This window comes from Trachurus trachurus (genome assembly GCF_905171665.1).
Source record: "Trachurus trachurus genome assembly, chromosome: 12".
Classification (NCBI taxonomy): domain Eukaryota; kingdom Metazoa; phylum Chordata; class Actinopteri; order Carangiformes; family Carangidae; genus Trachurus; species Trachurus trachurus.
The window spans coordinates 26,474,485-26,494,434 of record NC_139908.1 but is presented as its reverse complement, the minus strand read 5'-3'; the positions used below and the strand labels follow the sequence as shown (position 1 = coordinate 26,494,434).

Genomic DNA, 19,950 nt, shown 5'->3' with positions numbered 1-19,950 from the left:
ACGGCAGAGCAGAGCCGCGAGCTGCTCAGAGCTACGCTACAGAGGCTAACGGAATTTCTTGGTTTCCCTCAGCAAACTCATCAAATACACAATCCAACAACTCCAAAACGCTCTGGTGGACAAGTTGTGACCTGCACATTCACCACGCTATATATGAGATAGTACGAGACAGAGTTGTTTTCGGGGTAAATTCATGCAAAACTGCTGATGTGCGTTCCCGTGGGGGGCAGTTCTTTGGCAAGCAGTCGCATTTGCCTCGAAAACAACTCTGTTGTGTTTTGGAGTTGTTGGATTGTGTATTTGATGAGTTTGGTGAGGGAAACCAAGAAATGCCATTAGCCTCCGCAGCGTAGCTCTGAGCAGCTCGCCGCTCTGCTCTGCCATTCTAAAAATAGCTTGCACCGACAATTAAAGGTAACGGACCTACTGCTAAAACTATAGGGATTATGGCAATGGGCCAATTTGATAAAATGTTGAACTATCCCTTTAAAGTCTTAGTCAAGGTACTGGGGAGCTTATTTTGTTCTAGTTTTTGTACATGGGTAACTGTACATCAGTGTCCAAAGGTCTCTAGTTGTCTGAGATGGTGACAGCAATGAAATGCAGGGTCTGGGGGCGTGGCTTACCATAGGTCAATTGCTTAATTGTACTCACTGTCACCCATCTGTATATGCGTCATACATATGACTGGATGAAAGTGACCGGGTCACAGCTGAGTGGGGTTGTGTTCCGGAAGAGGAAGATGGGAAAGAGGGAGCTGGACGGAGTCGGTGGAGAGTCGGAGCAGGAACCCGTGCGCTTTGTTTTTTGGAGGAAAAGGCGGGAAAGGAAGCGGGGGAGGGCTTTGGTGGAGCTGCTACATCCTTTTCCTCCTTCCCACTGAGACACACCACCTCCTTCCCTCTCTTCCCTCCTGCCCCTCCTCCTCTTCCTGACGCTTGACCTCTCCCTATACTCCTCGTGTTCACGAGAGGATGCTGCTGACGCGCCAACGGAGCGGTCCATGGTTCTCCTCACCCGTTCCTCATGGCTTTTCTCTGACTCTTCTTGTTTTCATTGTAAAGTAAAATTAATTAGTATGTCTGTCATGACAGTCTTAGAGCTGCAGTTCGCGATATGTCTAAAAATCAATTAGTTGTTTTAGGTCTTTCTTTTTTTCAATACAAAATGTAACTAACATTTGAAGATGTCTTGGGTTCTGGAAATTGACAGATTGATTAAAAATAAGTAAAGTAAAGAATTCTAAAAGTCAATGAAATGTAGGATAAAGGTATTAAATGGGGAAAAAACCTTCATTTCAAGTGTAATTAGGCCTAAATAACCATTTTGTGCTGCTGATATTTTTAATGAATACACCCTGTCAGGGTATACTAGATCTTTTTAGACTTAGACTTTAGACACTCACATGGACAAGTTGTGACCTGAACATTCACCACGCTATGAAATAATAATGTAACATTATGAGACAGAGTTGGAACTGGAACTACATTCCCGACATGGCTGCTGGGCAGAGTGACTTCAAAAGCGAAAGTAGTTTAGAGTATTTGCTTCATATGTCGTAATGTTACATAATTATACGTTATTTCCATAGACTGTAAAAAGAATGGACGTAGCACCCGTGACGTCACCCATTGGTTTTGGGAAGTCGTTTTTGTGACTCAAATATGGCGGCCTGAACAGCGCCATGTTGGATTGGCCGGCCGAGAAGCAGCTGTCCACGGAGCTGCTCGGACCTGTCACTCAACGTTTCCGTGCCCTAATTGGCCAGAGTTTTAACCTAATAACAGTAAAACGGTAGAGTAAAAAAATATTTCACCCCCCGCAGAGTGTGTGCGGGGGTAGAAACTATCGATTGAGACCAAAAAACGTTCTGACACTAGGCTTTTAACATGTTTATTGAGGATGTAAAGTCAGTGATTTTAACATGGGGGTCTATGGAGAATGCTCCCTTCTGACACCAGCCCCCAGAGGAAGCCGAGGGGATTGCAGTTTTTAGAACGCGGAAGTGAGCTTCACTTCTCAGACCGACAACTGCCCCCTTGGTTATTTCATAGCATGGCGAATGTGTATAGGTCACAACTTGTCCACCAGAGTGTTTTGGAGTTGTTGGATTGTGTAATTAGTTTGATGAGAGAAACGTAGAAATACCATGAGCAGCTCATGCCTCTGCCCCGCCGCTCTCAAAACAGCTTGCACCGACAATTAAAGGTAATGAACCTACTCCTAAAACTATAGGGATTATGGCAATAGGTGAATTTGCCAAAATGTTGAAATATCCCTTTAAAGAGAAAAGCCTGGGGAACAGTAACAGAGAGAAGGTGGACCGGTTTCCCACACAGGTGGGTGAGCCTGCTGCAGCAGCAGTTAGTCCCTCCAACTCCTCCACTCGCGCCAGCACAGGCCTCGGCCCCCAGGAGCATCGTAAGGCTCCATCTGGGTCCTCAGTTCAGGTTGTAGGTTGATGGTGAATGGATCTTCATAATAAAACGGGCTGGTTCTCAGACGTGTAGGGTGTGGAGCTGTGGTCCTCTCAGGGCAGCATCTCCATGGTAACACAGCTGCACCCACCACACAGGTGAGCCTCATCACCTCGTTAACTCCCAGTGACGTCGTCTCATCTAAACCACACCTCTTTGTTATTTCTCCATGGAAACCAGTGTGACGTGTTTGGAAAAAGAGATTGAAAGAAAAAAGGAGGAGCCATAACCCTTATCTACTCCTAACACCCATCCTCACTGTCTTGTACACCAATCAGACCTCACAAAATTACAATTTTTCAAAAAACGAGAACTAAATAAAAAAACTACAATGAACAATGCAAAACTAACTAAAACTGAACTGAATGTCAGATAACATCAGCTTAGTTTTTCTTAGAGATATCTAAAACTGCAGGAAGAAAACGCCAGAGCTCAATATGGGACAACTTGGAGTACAACCCACAGGTAGATAAGAGTGAATGGAACGTGATGAGGACTGATGGGATGGGATGGGATTTATGGGATGCAACTGAAAGGGAAAAATCCCACAAAAATTGGAAATTCATCTTCAGAGGTCTGACAGAGGCTTTCTCCTAAAACCTGGAAAAAAACTAAGACTAAAAAACAAGTACATTCCTCAAAAATAAAAACTAAACTGAAACTGCTGAATCACTTGTTGCTTCCCCCCACCTTTTACAACTACCTTACCTTTCCCCACTGCTGCTCTCACTGTCATCAGGAACAGGCACAGCTTTCCCTTCCACTGAACTGACAAACATCAAACTATAGATCTGTGTAAAGATACATGTAAATTGCTCAATATGACTCATTTATATATCAGTAATTAAAATAATATATCATCAAAGTTCAAATCAATTTTAAAATAATTTTGCGTGCTCTTCCAAAATCATTGTATTATTATAGCCTGTATATAAAAATGCACATAGTGGAGCCAGTGCAACGTGTGCACTACTAGAGACTGACTCTGATTCCAATAGACTCTGGCATGGAATAGCAACAAAATTATGTTTTTTTTTTCCGCAACGCATTAAGATGTCATTATCCACTTGATGTGAGAATAATTCATAATTAATGAATTTTAGGCCTCAGTGGGAAGTGTCTTTGAGGGTGTGACTGGTTGACATGCCTGGTCTGTAGTGATTGGTAAAAAGAAGTGTGGCCAGTCGGCTCCTCAGTATTAAGTCTGGTATGTAATGTCCAACTGAGTCAATGTGTAGACAGAGCAGGTCATTGTCCGAGGAGTTCACAGCCAGGAAGCGCGTCCATGACGTGTCCGTCCTGTCATCTGTGTCGCCTTCGTCCACAAAACCAGAGTACAGCAGGGAAAATAAGTATTAAAGTATTACATTTTTCTCAGTAAATATATTTCTAATGCAGCTATTGACATGACATGTTCACCAGATGTCGGTAACAACCCAAGTAATCCACAAATAACAATAAATCCAAACATATATGTCCATAAATTAAGCTCTGTGTAATAAAATGAAATAACACAGGGAATAAGAAGAAGACATGAAGAAAAGGGGGAATAAAAGGATGAAAGACAAGAAAACAGCAGCTGGAATCTTGTCAGTGTTTAGAAAGTCATCCTGTCCTCTATCACTGCTCATTAATATCAGCTGCTTTAGTTCTAATAGTTTGATAGATTTTTTTCTTTTTTAATTATATTAATGATATAATTGATGCCTATAAAAATATTTCTAATTACCAAGGTGTAAGAGGCATCTTATGAAGGATCGAAGCAAAGAGCTTTCTTCACAGCTTTAAAGGGATAGTTCAACATTTTGGCTAATTTGCCTATTGCCATAATCCCTATAGGTGCATTACTTTTCATTATCGGTGCATGTTGTTTTGAGATCCGCGGGGCAGAGAAGCGAGCTGCTAGGTGAGCCCAGTGACAAACCCATCAAATACACAATCCAACAACCCCAAAACACTCTTGTGGACAACTTGTGACCTGCACATTCACCGCGTTCTGAAATAATCATGTATAATTATGTAACATTGTGACACATAAAGCAAGTACTCGGAACTACTTGCGCTTTTGCAATCACTTCACCCAGCAGCCGTGTCTGGAATGTAGTTCCGGCTATGCATCTGCCTCGAAAACAACTGTGTCCCATAATGTTACATGATTACTTACATAGTGTGATGAATGTGCAGGTCACAACTTGTCCACCAGAGCGTTTTGGAGTTGTTGGATTGTGTATTTGATGAGTTTGATGAGGGACAGGGGACCTGTACCATTCACCTCCATTATGTTCACTGAGCCGCTCACGCCTCTGCCCTGCTGATCTCAAAACAACATGCACCAATAATTAAAGGTAATGAACCTACTGCTATGACTATAGGGATTATGGCAATGGGCGAATTTGCCAAAATGTTGAGCTATCCCTTTAACTTAAAACCACACTGACGCTGTTGGTTACAGACGTCTTTCTGAACCCCTGAATGCATCGTTGGGGCCGGAAGTGAAAAGAACATAATTTCACCATAAAGCGGCCACGACCAGGTGCTCCTACAAGATTTCTGACAAAGTCCAAAGAATACTCAGAGTCCAAGAGCCAATGAGAACTCACAGAGAGCTTTAGACAGACCTGGAATCAGCAGGTAAACAATGAGTAATGCACTCAACCAACATGGCCTCTATGCAGGACCGTTGACGCCGTCAGTACTTATTTTCCCCGCTGTATGTCCGGTCTCTGGTTGTGTTCTAAATGTCTGGTTCATAATGAAAACTCTCTGGGTCAGTCTGAAGTAAATCATTTATTTACCTGTAGTTTTTAAAGCTGACTTGAGTTTGAAGTTCTCTATTATAACCTTCCATTTCACTCCTTTGTGCTCCTGCAACATCATGAAATGATTCCCAACTTTAACCTGTAGTTTTACCAATGGTCTAAGAAGAGGAGTCTTCTCTACATGGACGTTAGTGAGCTACGGAGGATTCAGTCTGAAAACACAAGTCGTGATCCAGCTGTGAATACGTCTGCAGCTTCTGCAGCTGTTTGCTTCAGGGCTCGTTGCTACGACAGCGGCTCCAGATGAACGTTAACCTGCGCTTACACGTCACCCTTTCTCACTTGAAACTGTTCATCTGCAGAGTGATACAGCGTGTGTCATAGCTGTGCTCATGCATACAACGGCTTAGAGTTCCAGAGGAAAGAGCTGATAGATGGCAAGCAGTGAAAAATATATTGAAGATATTAGCTTGTTGATATTTTTGTTAAATGTTCGCGTCCACAGCAGCACGTCGCTCAGCTCCTGCTGCTTCTCTGAACTGAGAGGGGGCGATGACCCAAATCTACTGCAGCTAATACACTGATTATGTCTAAGTGCCTCAAACAACCCACATCAAATAATATAAAGCATCACTTTAATCTGAATTTTATTTTATATTATGACATATTCTGCTCATTTCTGCTTCTTGACATGGTACCTTGATGTCTAAAAGTAATGTTAGTAACATGCTTTGGTCAGAAAAACCAAAAGATTGAGCACAGCTGGGTTCTCTACACACCAGTTTCACAGCCCTGCTCTAAACGGTCGGTTTGAACCTCGCTCTGGTAGCTGAGGTAACCATGGGAGCGAGGACTTGAATATTCACATCACCCGGCTTGTGATGTAATAAGCCGGGTGAAATTAAAACGGCTTGTTAAGAGACACATTTTCTTACTATGGCAGTTAACAAAATATTGACGTAGTTGTCAAAACTGACGTTTAAGGGGTGAGGAGGCACTCCGGATACGCAAATACACATACTAAAACAATGAAAAAGTGAGTTTTGCATAATATGTCCCTTTTAAAGAAAAATCCAGACTGGTATCAAATCATAAGTAAATGAAACTGACTTGAACAAGAGCCTGTTGCAGGGTCAAACAGATACATCTGATTGTAGGCCTACTGCTCACCAATAACAGGCCGTGCTGTGCTAACATGCGAAAACTCATTTGATCATTTCGTTCTACAGAAAGCAGCTGTAGGAGGCGACCTGGCTGTGAGTCACAACTGATGTGTTCGGTTCACTCGGCTGCCGCTGCTCCACGCTGAACATCTTCCCCGCCACCACATACCATATAGCTCTATAAAATGTTTCTGGGGGAGCAAATAAAATTCCCTCGCAACTGATGAGAACGCTATAATGTTCATGTGACTCATCACTGATGGATGAGAGTATTTATTCAAAGGACAGGCTAATGTTTCTGAACTGGTACAGAACAAATCCTGTGATCTGTTTCTCTATTGGAATGAATTGAAATCACCAGTTTTGCTCTTTTGAAACCGCACGCCCCAAAAAAACCAAATATATTTTTGAATAGACGACGCGTTACAACTTCGTCTCGGTCGGGTCAGAGACTTCTTTTGACCGGAAGCCCCAGCCAGCGCTGCTCTGCTCTGCTCTGCTCTGCCCTGCTCTGCCTTTAAGCCCGACTATATTTTCCCTCCCATTCACACACACATGGATACTTTAAACCGGCCGTTCTTTTTTTATTCACACACAAGGCCCTAGTGTGCGTGTGAGTGTATGTGTGTGCGTGTGTCGTCCTAAACATGAGTCACTTCCTTCACCACATGCTGCTGTGAATCACTCCTTCCTCCAGGGAATACGGGTTGTCTCCACCCCCCTCCTCCCTCCTCCCTCCTCCCTCCCCCCTCCCCCTCCTCCCCGCCCGCTTTCCTCCCTCTTCCATGGCCCTTCCCCCCATGTGTTCTCATGTGAGGCCCTGGAAAGTGTCTGGAGCTGTGTGTGTGTGTCTGTGTATGTGGGAGAGTGGGGGGTTTAGGGGGGATGGGAGGGGGCTAGAGGGAGGGGGATAGGGGGAGGGGGGATGGAGGGAAGGAGGAGGAGGAGGTGGGGAGGGGGGAGTATGGAAAAAGGAGAGGTTGTTAGATGGATGCCCCAGGGTCTGGGTTTGGGTTCCACAGCCTCTTGGGGGAAAATGATGGGAAAACAGTCTGAAGTCGTTGCTCCATTCATACATTTATAAATCCATACATTTGTTTTGGTTTTGTTTTTGTTTCTGTCATACTTGTTACACTATACAACATGCCTGCCTATTGTTTCTCTGCACTGTTTTTTTGTTTTTTTTGTGATTCATCCCGAAACTAGAATGAATCATGGTTACTCAGGTGACTGCAGGAACAACAATCAGCCTTTTGTTCTGCGCGCTCTTTTTATTGTATCGCTGAAAGCAGTGTCATTAGTGTAAAAAAAAAAAAAAAAAAATCAAACAACGTAATCAGCCGCTTTTCTGCGCGCTGTAGGCCGCGAAACCAAAACACCCAGCTGAAAGATGCTATGAAAACTTCACAGAGCAAAGAACATGCACAACTCCCTGCGGATTTTCTTTGTGTTATTGATACAGAAATATTGACACGCACCAAGCGCCGAAACTCTCAGATCTCCACACACACCAGCCCAGAGCTTCAAACGTAGGCTGCATTCACACTGCTACGTTTTCATTTCAAATGTAAAATTAGTGTTTTAGCTTGGTATCAGGAATCATTTCTGTCCATATTAACACAACCGAAACACACATAAGCACATTCATGTACACTAGGACTGTGCAAGCTGAAGTAAACAGGAAGGAGACTGTGTGACTAATAATGGTAAATAGTACTCATAGTATCACAAACAAGGAACAGCAAAGACAAAAAGGTGAGTAACACTTGCGATTCATTAATGTGTTGTTTTCACCACTGGTAGTGGAGGCTGATGAGACCCAATTAGAGCAACACTGTCTTCATCATCATCTCCCATTTCAGACTACGATGCAATCTCAGAATTTTCAAACTGAAGCCTTGTCCAAACAGAAACAGCACGTTCCCAAAAAAAAGATATATTTCTGGTTAGTTTTAAAAGAGTAAGCCGTTAGCACGGCATCGTTTCAAGAAATGTCTGCGTACACAGGAGTCCACTGAAAACAATTCAAAACACTGTAGTACATATGCCAGGCCTGTGTGTGGTGCTGATTACAGAGAAGACAGAAAGATTGCGCACTGTAAACAAACTCTTTAAAACATCTCTGTCTGGTAACATCGGTTATTATCTCATAGCATGGTGAATGTGCAGGTCACAACTTGTCCACCAGAGCGTTGTGGAGTTGTTGGATTGTGTATTTGACGAGTTTGATGAGGGAAACCAAGAACTCCCATTAGCCTCTGTAGCGTAGCTCTCTGCCGTTCTAAAAATAGCTTACACCGACAAATAAAGGTAAGGAACCTACTGCTATGACTAAAGCGATTATGGCAATGGGCCAATTTGCCAAAATGTTGAACTATCCCTTTAAGCCTATGGTGCGTGTTCTACTAAAACAACCAGAACTTGTTCAGTTTTATACCGATTTTCAAACAATCCCAATTTCAATCCCATTAGCCTCCGTAGCGTAGCGCTGAGCAGCTCGCTTCTCTGCTCCGCTGATCTAAAAACAGCTTGCGCCGACAATTAAAGGTAACGAACCTACTCGTAAAACTCTAGGGATTATGGCAATGGGCCAATTTGCCAAAATGTTAAAATATCCCTTTAATGTTTGTGATGCGTGCTACATCACGTGTCAGCAGCACGTGCAGCATGCCGGCAGACAACAAACACAGAGCAACAACGTTTTATTTAAAAAAATTTTCCCGATACGCTAAGCCCGGGTATCGGTATCAGCATTGGGACTGAAAAAGCCAGTTCGATGCATCACTAGACATCTTTGTTTCGCAAAAAAAAAAAATCTGTTTTGGGTGTCTACACGTAAGCGCTTTGAGATTTACCCACTCTGGAACTGGTCTTTTGAAAAATACGTTTTTTTTGCTTCTCAAAACGCCGTTTTCATGTGGGACGGCCCCTGAGACTGGGCCAACAGCATTTGTGAGAGCCTAATTTTTTGGGGAGTCAAAAACTTTGGAGTAGTATAGATGGAAGGGGAAAAGAGATGCATTTTAAAATGTAAGTAAATAATGGACGAAGACAGGAGGTGAAGTCTTTGGAAACGACCACACCAGCCTCAGGTACCTGTGGTGAAACCAACATGATTATCGATCAATTTGCATTTCAGGGCTTCAACTCTCAGCTGATCCATCTTTTAGTATTTGAGTCATCTCAGAGCAGACAGTCAGCTTCCTGTTTACACCGGCTCTCATCTGCCCAATCTATGTGAATGATTGTGTGTGTGTGTGTGTGTGTGTGTGTGTTTTTAGGATTGTTTTAAAATGAAAAATATGGCTGTGTGGACGTAGACTTACTCTCATCTACCATCAGAATGGCTCATCATTGGAATCCATTACAACTGAGCAAACTATGTTGGACTTATGACATTATCGATGGTTTAGAAAGGTTCAAACTCATTTAAAGTTAGATTTTTCGAGATGAGCCGTGTGACGTTCTGATGGGGAATTCCTCTTTTACCTCTTGTCTTTTTGTCTCTGTTCTGTAGATGAAGACGGGTCCATTTGCAGAGCACTCCAACCAGCTGTGGAACATCAGCGATGTTCCTGCCTGGTCCAAAGTCAACCAGGGCCTGATCAAAATGTACAAGGCTGAGGTACGCCCCCTCCTTCCTCCTCCTTCCTCCTCCTCCTCCTCCTCCTCCTCCTCCGCTCTCATTCTCACTGACTGGTTCAGTTTTTCATTGAATGATCGGCCCAGTGAATTGTGGGGTACGTGCACGATAGAAAGCGTCAGTTTTACCGTGGATGGAAAATAATTGAAAAGATGATAAATTGCGGTTCATATAGAAAAAGCATAAAAATCTGAAGTGCAGAGAGTGGAAACATGGATAGCTCTCATCTGCAGCTGACCGAAGAGTCACTGATGCACAATAAGGTGTTCCTAATATTTTGTCCCTTTCCATTTATATGAATGAAGGTGGACAAAACATTAGGAACACCTCACAGTATCGCCCGGTACAATTCAACAAATCCCAACGTTAAACAGATTGTATAAAAACAGAACATTGTCATGATGAAGGAGATCTCCTCCGTTACACCACATTTGTTTTATTCGCGTGTACCTAATAAATTGGCCAGTGAGTTTATGTGTCACAGAACTGTAAATGTGATCCAGTATTTTCTGATCTGTCAGTACGATTACAACACAGCAGTGACGGCGTAAATAAAACAGTTGAACGCCACGTTAAAATAAAATAGTCGTCGGATAAAAAAGCACGTTTCCAACGGCACCGAACAAGTTAGAGCAGAACGCTGTGTGACTGACTCACTGTGGGTAGGAGAGCAGAGCAGAGGCAGGAAAGGGTTAAGAGAAGAAAGGAGAGAATGGAATCGTGTGTGTGCGTGTGTTCGTCTGTGCGTGTGTGTGTGTGTGTGTGTGTCTGTGTGTGTGTGTGTGAGCGGTTAGGGGTGGGATTGGGGGGATGTCTAAGCCTGTTCTTTGCCCGCCTGCATGGCCACATCCTGTGTTTTCCAGAGCGGGCCTGTGAGTCTTCCCAAAGAGCTGAGGGGCCAAGCTGTCTGCAACCCTCCCCCCCCTCCCACACACACACACACCCCTCCCCCTTCCCTCCTCCCTCCTCCTCCCTCCTCCCTCCTCCCTCCCTCCCTCCCTCCCTCCCTCCCTCCTCCTCCTCCTTTGCCATTCCCTTCATTAAATCCTCCCCTTCTCTCTGTCCCGACCTTCCTCCGAGCCTGGAGCAACCATCAGCAGACTTGCATTCCTCTCTCCCTTTTCCTGGCCCCACACAGGGTTTTGGGGCAGAGGCAGAGAGAGAGAGAGTTATACAAGACCCAGAGAGGAGAATCCACTGTTTGTCTCAGACACAGTTGATTCTGGGGGTCCGGTCGCCCATGTGCGGACCCGAATGTGTGAAATGACAAACACGCTCAGTGTAACAATGGTAAATAGACTTGTTATAAACTGTGTAGTCTATCTTGTCCCCGCTGTGAATAAAGAGCAGCCGCCGAGCTCTTAGCTACAGTGTAAATCCTAAATGCTCCATACTTTACACTCTAAGAGGTTTTATTACTAATTGGCGCTCTAATGATGATTAACTGCTCTTTCACTTTTTTAAAGTCACAGCTGAGCTTGTGGTTGTTTTGGAAAAATTAAACAAAAAGTCACTGTAGTGATTTCCTTGTTTGATCATATTTATAATTAGCAGTGTCCACACATCTGAACTCCTCCCGTTCTCCTTCTTTCTCCTCCACTTTCCCCAACTGATTCCTCAGACAGACTATTGTCTCTGCTCTCCTCTCCTCTGTGTGTCTGTCTCACTCACTGACTCAAGTCACAGTCATTTGCTGACTAGCATCATGTGACCAGTCAGTGGCATTCAGGCTGGAGCCGTCGCTGCAGTTAAAATAGAAATCCTGCGCCAGAATTTAAGTAATTCTTAATTTATAGGTTATATGTCCTGGTCTGGGTTGGACAGCACCCTGGTCCAGATCTGGACCCTGGACCTGAGATACATCAGCCTTTATAATGGTCAGTTTGTCAGAGCAGCTACATCCTCTTCAACACATTTTCATTTAAAACAATAAACCTCTCCAGCTAGATGGTTGGTTTTATTCTGTAATCTTCTAGGCCTTGTGTTAACTAGCCTCTGGTAAATAAGTACAGTCCTATTAAAATCCATTTCTAAAGAAAATACCTCTTTGCACACAACACCAGCTAAATACTTAAGTCAGCTACATGCTAACAGACTGTCGCAAACTATCTTTTACAGATACTTTAATTTCATTATAGACTACAATTTACAGGACCTGACAGTCAAAGGTGTGTTGCAGTGTGACTACATTCAGTTATTTATGACGATATGCAATTTTTTACGTTGAAATTGCAGTATCTTGCAAAAACTGTGGAAGCTGGCTAAACATCCTGGAATGTTTGGCGCTAGCAAAGTGCCAGAATCGATGTCCACCTGTATTCCAAACCCTGTAACCTTTCATGTAAGACATCATGAAACTGTTTTTTCGCAGTCTTTTTGCACTTATTGTCATTGGTAAATGAGACTGATTTGTCTTATTCATCACAGGATTTGCGCTAGCTTTCAGCGCGAGGCAATGACGTTTGACGTTGCGTGATTACGTGACTTCATAATGTTCCCATGGCAACTTACTGGGGGAAAATGGCTGCTCCCGTCTGCAAAGATGTGAATGAAAAGCGTCTGAACCGAACGGTTCGACTGTGTCGGTTCGGTTCCCGTGTGTTGCGATCGGTTCATAGGCATGTCCTGCTCCTTTTTCTCATTTCTTGACGAGGCGAAGCGTGTTCACTCCAGAGTATCAGCTGGTCAGTCGTGGAAACGTTTGTGAGCATGGCGAGTGAAAAGAGTCAGAGCTAGAAGATGCGCCAGCAGCATTGTATAGGTCTGCTGACTGGGGGTGATGATGATCGCGTCCAATTAGTGATTTAGCGCGTTTAGCGTTTATTAGCGCTCAGCGCGACCTGAGCAGCAGCAGCAGGAGGGGGAGGGGGAGGAGGAGGGGGAGGGGGAGGGGGAGGGGCTGACTGGCAGAGGAGAGATGGTGAAACGGTGTTCAACACCACAATAATAATAGTTTTTTCTGTGAGACACTATGGCCGGCCCAAACGAGACTGGCGGGACCGGACGCCTGTTCCTATTGCTATGGAGCCAATGCTTCACTTTATGTTGTTGGTAAATAATGTGGTTGTAAAAGTAGTTTAATTATATTAAATTATAATTAAAGCCCCAGTATGTAACTTATTTGGCTTTTTATTAGCAAATATCAAATATTGCTTCCATAACTGCATATTTCACTGAAGTCAAATCACACCCGCATACAAATGAAAGCTTTCTGGTACCTTAGAATGAGTTGTTACAAGTCGTTACAAATACATAAGTGGGCGACGCACCGAACCGAGGCGGCCATGTTGCATCGCTTTTTTTTACGTTGAGTGGCAGCGTGACCGTAGGTAACCACGGAAACTCAGCGGAGCTGTCGGCTCGGCCTGTTAAAACTGTCACCACTGTGTAGTGTGAGGAAGGACGGAGGCACTGATGTTGCATTCAGGTGCAGTCAGGCGGACGGCCGTCGGCAAACCAACCGGATGTCATTTTACTCCACGAGAGAAAGACGGTAAAACGTGGGTCAGGTAAACAATACGACATCACCATGACAACATGTTGTCAGGCCTGTATTGTTTTGCCTCGTGCTGGCGGACCACTTGTTTAGACGCTTGTTTATCCTGTTACATGCAGCGTCTGTTGTCTGTCTGACGTCTGCCCGATTTCACGTGAATGCAACATCAAGAATACATTCTGATATGCAACTGCACCGCTAGATGGGGGGAATTCCTACACATTATACCTTTAAGTTAAATTATTTTGTATGCACTAATTCAATGGTCAGAGCTTTAAAAGACATATTTACTTTTATATTTTATAAGATATAATTTTTGTAAGAACCACAATTGATAAGTGTAGGCTATATATTTCAGTGAATAACTAATTGTTATTAGCATTTGTTAAATATAACTTTCTTTGTCCAAGAAATTAAAAGCATACATAGCAAGAGTCTAGAGTTTCGCCATCTTGCGCCGCCATGTTTGTATGTCAGCCCGAACGGAAAATCCAGCCAACCAGAGGGTTTGTTTCACGTGCATTAATAAACCAACAAAGGGGAACACGGAAGGAAGGACGAAGGAAACAGCAGAGAGAGTGAGTTAGTAGTTAGTTGGTAGAGAATAGCGAAAAGTTTTTGAGTTACAGTCCTGAAGTTTTTTGTCCTCAGAGGCCACCGTCACTTTGCCGACATGGGTGATGGGTGAGTGAGCTCTGCAATCTAGAATCTGAACGCTGGATGTCATGGGTTTCCCCCCATTTTACACACTGGACCTTTAAATCACACTTGCTGCCTTTAGTAACATTATTCACCATCTTCAGCCTAGATTGTCTCGTTACCCTAACGCCTCTTGTCCAACCAAACCCTGCTGTCGCCACCGTGTTCTCTTCTCTTCCCGTCACGGTACGAATCCCACAGCCATCGTGTCAAAGGAGCACAGCAGCTAAGTCCAAGCTGGTGCTGTTGGCAGAGCGTTCATGGGTAACCTACTGGTGTCCAGTCACCAGGATGGAGACTCAGGCAGGCAGGAAAAGACCAATAACTATTTATTCCCCAAATTAGAAGAGATTTTATTTTTAAACTTGGTTGTAGTCAACTTTTTCATCAATAATATAGTACATTCAACTTTTGTTTAAAGGGGATAGTAGCATTTTTTTTAAGTGGGGTTGTATGATCTACAAATAGCCCCTAAGTACATTAATTGCAGTAGAAGACTCTCTGCACTCCTCCCGTTAGCAACGCCAGCCCATAGCCCTGCCCAGAGATTTACAACATACAGTGTTGTGAACAGACCCAAAGAAACGGCCTATTTTCCTATTTTGGGTCTGTTCACAACACTGTATGTTGTAAATCTCTGGGCAGGGCTATGGGCTGGCGTTGCTAACGGGAGGAGTGCAGAGAGTCTTCTACTGCAATTAAAGTACTTAGGGGCTATTTGTAGATCATACAACCCCACTTTAAAAAAAAATGCTACTATCCCTTTAATGAAGGCAGTTTCACTTTGTCAGTGTTTATGAGAAGTTTAAATGTGCTCATTGACCCACTGATGGTTTCACAGATTTAACAGAAAAGTTCTCTGACATCCTCCCACCCCAGATCAGCTCAGAGAGTCTGGACCAAGGTCCGGTTCAGACGTCCAGCTCCATGTTTGGGTCACAAGTGGTCAGCTCTAACATCAGGTGTGAACACGCCCGAGACTCATTGAGGATGCAGACACACGTAGCGGTTCATTTACATAGAGAGCAGGAAGTGAGATTTGATCACATGTTAAACAGGTGTCAGACAGCAGACGTGTTTAGAACTGACCACTTGTGATGGGATCACTGCGGACGCATGTTAACACCAGGTCTGAACAGAGCCCGTGTCACCACACAGACTGTGCACAAGTGTTCAATTCCATGGTGTTCTTCTAACGCAGTCTCCCTACCCCCAACCCAGACACCCAAAACCCCCACCCCTGCTCCCCGAAACTGGGTCTGTGTCAGTACGCACAAAGGGCGTTCTCTGGGCTTCTCAATGGCCATTTTGAACATGTTCAAAGTGAAAGGCCAGTGGGACAAGTTAACTGCAGCACTCCCTATAGGTCAAGGTTAATGCTGTGTGACTGACTGGGACTTCAGGTTCAAGGTGCTTTTATTTGGTCTCTGCTCTGTTTGGCTGTGTGATCTGAATATGAAAAATTGGACTGGTCATCCAAGTGACTACACCACTGAATTAAAAGTTGTATACAATAAATATAACTTCTTAAACATTTCCTCTTATTTTCTAGTAATAGTCTTTTTCGCTTCTATGTTGGCTCCGCCCACCTTCATACTTCCACTCAATTTGCATTTCCCTTCAGTACTCCGCTTGGGATTGAAACGATCTGCAGCCCAAACAGAAAACAGAGGGAGTGGCTGAGAACGATGACGTCGAGGCTATGCGCCAAGTTTGAAGTTTTTAGTCGGGGAGCCACAAAAATGGGTTGAACCTGACATTGTCTGTTATACTTTTTATTTGTGTTTTTTCTGGTAACTTTGACACTAAGGAACAATAGAAGGGTCTGCTCTGCCGGAAATATCGCGAAAAAAAATTGTGGCCATTTCACTGTATGCACCCTTTATTTTTCGACAGGAAATTGTAAAAAATGTTTTTTTTCTTCAAATCCTCAGTGGGCTGGGTAGGCTGTCAATGAATGCATTTCAGATACACAGAACACATGTGGTGACAACATCCACTGAAAAAATAACTCTTAAAACACATTTCTACATGATTTTCTATAATTTTTTTGGAAAGAAATTAGGTGTTTTTTCACTTTTTTCCCCCAATATTTTCATCTTTACTTCATTGGCAATCAACTATGGGTCCAGGTTATGACATCACTCAATGTGCCATCATTTTCAGCAAACAGTATACTCATTCCAGTGAAAAAATTATAAAAATCCAACCAAAATCATTGGTTCTATGATAATTTCACTACTAGTTGGCGATCAACAGGCTCAGAGCCTCAATAGGATTTTAGGCTAGGCCTACTCTCGAAATTCCAAAAGACATACTGGATGTTTAGCATCATGGTACACTCACAAACACCAGCTTAGTATTTGAATGAGTTTGAAACAACCAACAGTTACCAGTGTTTTTTAGTTGTTAGTAGTAGTTTAGTTGTTAGTAGTTGAAATTCAACTCCTGTGGTTCAATAATGGCGGCGGAGATGGATGTTTGTGAAGCCAATCGTGTCATTGTGGCAACGCTGCTGTCGTTGACAGACATCTAACGCACACTGGCTTTGCTCTGCTCATTGTGATGGGGGATCATCGTTGTTTACAGCGTGCAGCGGCTTCATTGCGTCCCGGCCGGTTCTGGTGCATGACAAAATTCACGACTAAATGTTTACGATTGGGTAAAGGCAGATCCAACAGTTTTCAACTTCAACAGAGTATCCACCTACCAGGAAGTAAAGGTTTCTCAATGGAGAGTGGCCGGTCTGTTTGCACACATGAAATGAAGTGCAGGAGTCTGGTTAGGACCAGGCTGTGTTGACCCAACACCAGGAATCTATGAGGCCCACCTTGTTGGTCAATGTTGAACCAGCCACGTGACGTTAGTTTTATGTTGGCGACAGCAGCGGCTCAGTGTTGTGAATGTGAACGTCAACCAGCTTTGATGAGTTCAGCTGCTAGTGAGGGGAGGGGCTGCGAGCCCCCGGTCTGCAGCGGTCATGTGTGAAGTTGTGTGTCAACTGGAAGCTGACAGTGTTGGTATCGATAGCATCTCATCTGATTTTAATTTTCAGTATCAATAAGTGTCTGATTATCAATTTTGTTTAGAACTGACTAGTCTCAACAGTTAGCCAGCTTCTTCCTACTACAATCTACAGTCACAACACAGAACAGCAGGAAAAAAAGAATATTGTGACTGCAGATTGGAGGTTTTCAAGATCCCAAAATGGAAAAATAGCTGGACCTCTGTTTTTGTCTCTCATCACCCTCCAATACATGATAACGAATTTCAAGCATCACTGTCTTTGTGTATCTTCGCTGCAGTTAAATCCTGGGTTTGACGCTACAATATACTTGACTCCTCTTCTGTACTGACCCAACTGCAGAGTTTACATGGTCATGTGGTGTGTGTTTTTAGGTGTGTTAGTACGGACAGAGATTATTTCTGATGTGGATCTAAAACAGTCCTCTGGATGGAGGGGGTTTTCATTTTAAAAGAGGAGGACAGGACAGAGGTTATCTGGTCAACTATAGTAGTTCACCATCTAGCTTTACAAGTACTACGCTTTCACAAACTGTGTATGTTTTGTTAAAGGGATAGTTCAACATTTTGGCAAATTGGCCCATTGCCTTGATCCCTATAGTCATAGCAGTAGGTTTGTTACCTTTAATTGTCGGTGCAAGCTATTTTTAGAACGGCGGAGCAGAGCCGCAAGCTGCTCAGAGCTACGCTACGGAGGCTAATGGGATTTCTTGGTTTCCCTCATCAAACTCATCAAATACACAATCCAACAACTCCAAAACGCTCTGGTGGACAAGTTGTGACCTGCACATTCACCACGCTATGAGATAATAACGGAACGTTACAAGACAGAGTTGTTTTAGAGGCAAATGCAGAGACTGCTTGATGAAAAACTGCCCCTGAAGGCGCATCAGCAGTTTTGCATGAATTTACCTCTAAAACAACTCTGTCTGGTAACATTCCGTTATTATCTCATAGTGTGGTGAATGTGCAGGTCACAACTTGTCCACCAGAGCGTTTTGGAGTTGTTGGATTGTGTATTTGATGAGTTTGATGAGGGAAACCAAGAAATCCCATGAGCCTCTTAGCGTAGCTCTCTGCCGTTCTAAAGCAGCTCACGGCTCTGCTCCGCCATACTAAAAAAACGCTTGCACCGACAATTAAAGGTAACAAACCTACTCCTAGGGATTATGGCAATGGGCCAATTTGCCAAAATGTTGAACTATCCCTTAAGACAAATTTCTAGACATGAACATCATTTTTTTCATGTCAATAAAAAGTTTTTTTCTTCTTTCTTCTCCCATTTCCAGTGTTTGGAGAAGTTCCCTGTGATCCAGCACTTCAGATTTGGTAGCCTGCTCTCCATCCAGCCCGTGAACCCCTGACTCTACCGGAGGAGCCCCACACTCACAGTGGAAAGACCAAAATCCCCACAGTTCGGAAACCAACATTTCCCCCCCCCCCCCCCCTCTTCTCTCTGGCATCCTCATGTCCAAATACAACAGTAGCAACAATCAACCACGTGTAGTCTAACATGCATTCCCACATGTGCATGTGTGTGGTCGTGAAGGCTTTTGCGTCATCCACAACAAAAATGCTGAGCATGTTGTGGTTGTGATTTTTTTTGGAGCATCCTCTTTTGTAGAATTGTGCTCATTGATCCTTAATGCTTGGATTTACCTCGGAGTTTGGATTCTCCTGAGCAGTAGGCTCATTCGCAGAGTGACATGATACAAATAAGACTTTGTGCGACGCCTTGAAAATCTTTTGTTTCCTCCTCAGTCTTAGTTGCACCCTTTGGTTTTTGCCTTTAAAGGTCTGACGTTTTAATGTACCCACATTTTAGTTGCTCACTTTGATTTTATCACTGCAGTTGTGAAAAACACTGTAAACTGATGAACCATAGGTGAATAAATGATTGTGGTTGTGCTGTGCAGCTTTTTGTCACTCAAAATTCTCTACTCAATTGGAAAGTTGTGGTTTTCCCACTCCAGGTAGAAAAGACTCACTGTGAAATCCTGGATTTATTCTATTGGCACATCCACATTTAGAAATCCCTTCATGTGTTGCTTAATTAAATCAAAGAAAAGCTATTTTTGTGTTACTGAATTGACATCACATAATAAACTAAAGTTACCTCATGTTTTATTTTGGTTTCCTACCATGTAAACGAAGTTTCTGTCTGATACTAAGGCCACAATGTGTAAAATCTGAAAATTTCCCTCTTTGCCGCCACCAATGGTGATAATGATGATATAATAAAAGACAGCGCTGCTCATTCCTAATTGGAAAAATGCTATAATTACATCCAAACACACTGTGGCTTTAAGTCAGAAATTGCCTGGTTTGTCTCTTCATCCTCTTTCATTTCCAAAAACTGTCATATAAAGCCACCTGTTTAAGTGTTCACATTCATTCACAAAAATACTGCCAAAGAGACGAACAACAGTTACAACACAACAATTATTGCTTAGAAAGCATCAGACAGAAACATGTGTGTCTGTAGTTCACCCAGCACACTGTCGGTCGGTGAGCTGTTTTCAATGATCAGTCTTACTGGGACTGAGATAAATGCAGTGGTTTATAGATAGATATACTTTATTGATCCCAAGCTGGGAAATTTTAAACATTTTTAAAAGCAAAAATGCCCATCGATGATTAAGTAACAGGTCAAAATTAGAGGTGGTGAAGTCATAGTCACTGAGGTATT

At 43.3% G+C, this 19,950-nt stretch overlaps 1 protein-coding gene across 1 annotated transcript in view; it reads left to right on the top strand.

The window, feature by feature from the left end:
• The window catches only part of ptpa (protein phosphatase 2 phosphatase activator), a 33,107-nt gene extending 13,157 nt beyond the window's left edge, over positions 1–19,950 (top strand). The window contains exons 10-11 of the mRNA XM_083983803.1: positions 9,917–10,024; positions 18,551–19,950. Of these exons, the coding sequence (XP_083839929.1) occupies positions 9,917–10,024; positions 18,551–18,625 (183 nt within the window). The 3' untranslated portion in view covers positions 18,626–19,950. The remainder of the gene's footprint in view (positions 1–9,916; positions 10,025–18,550) is intronic.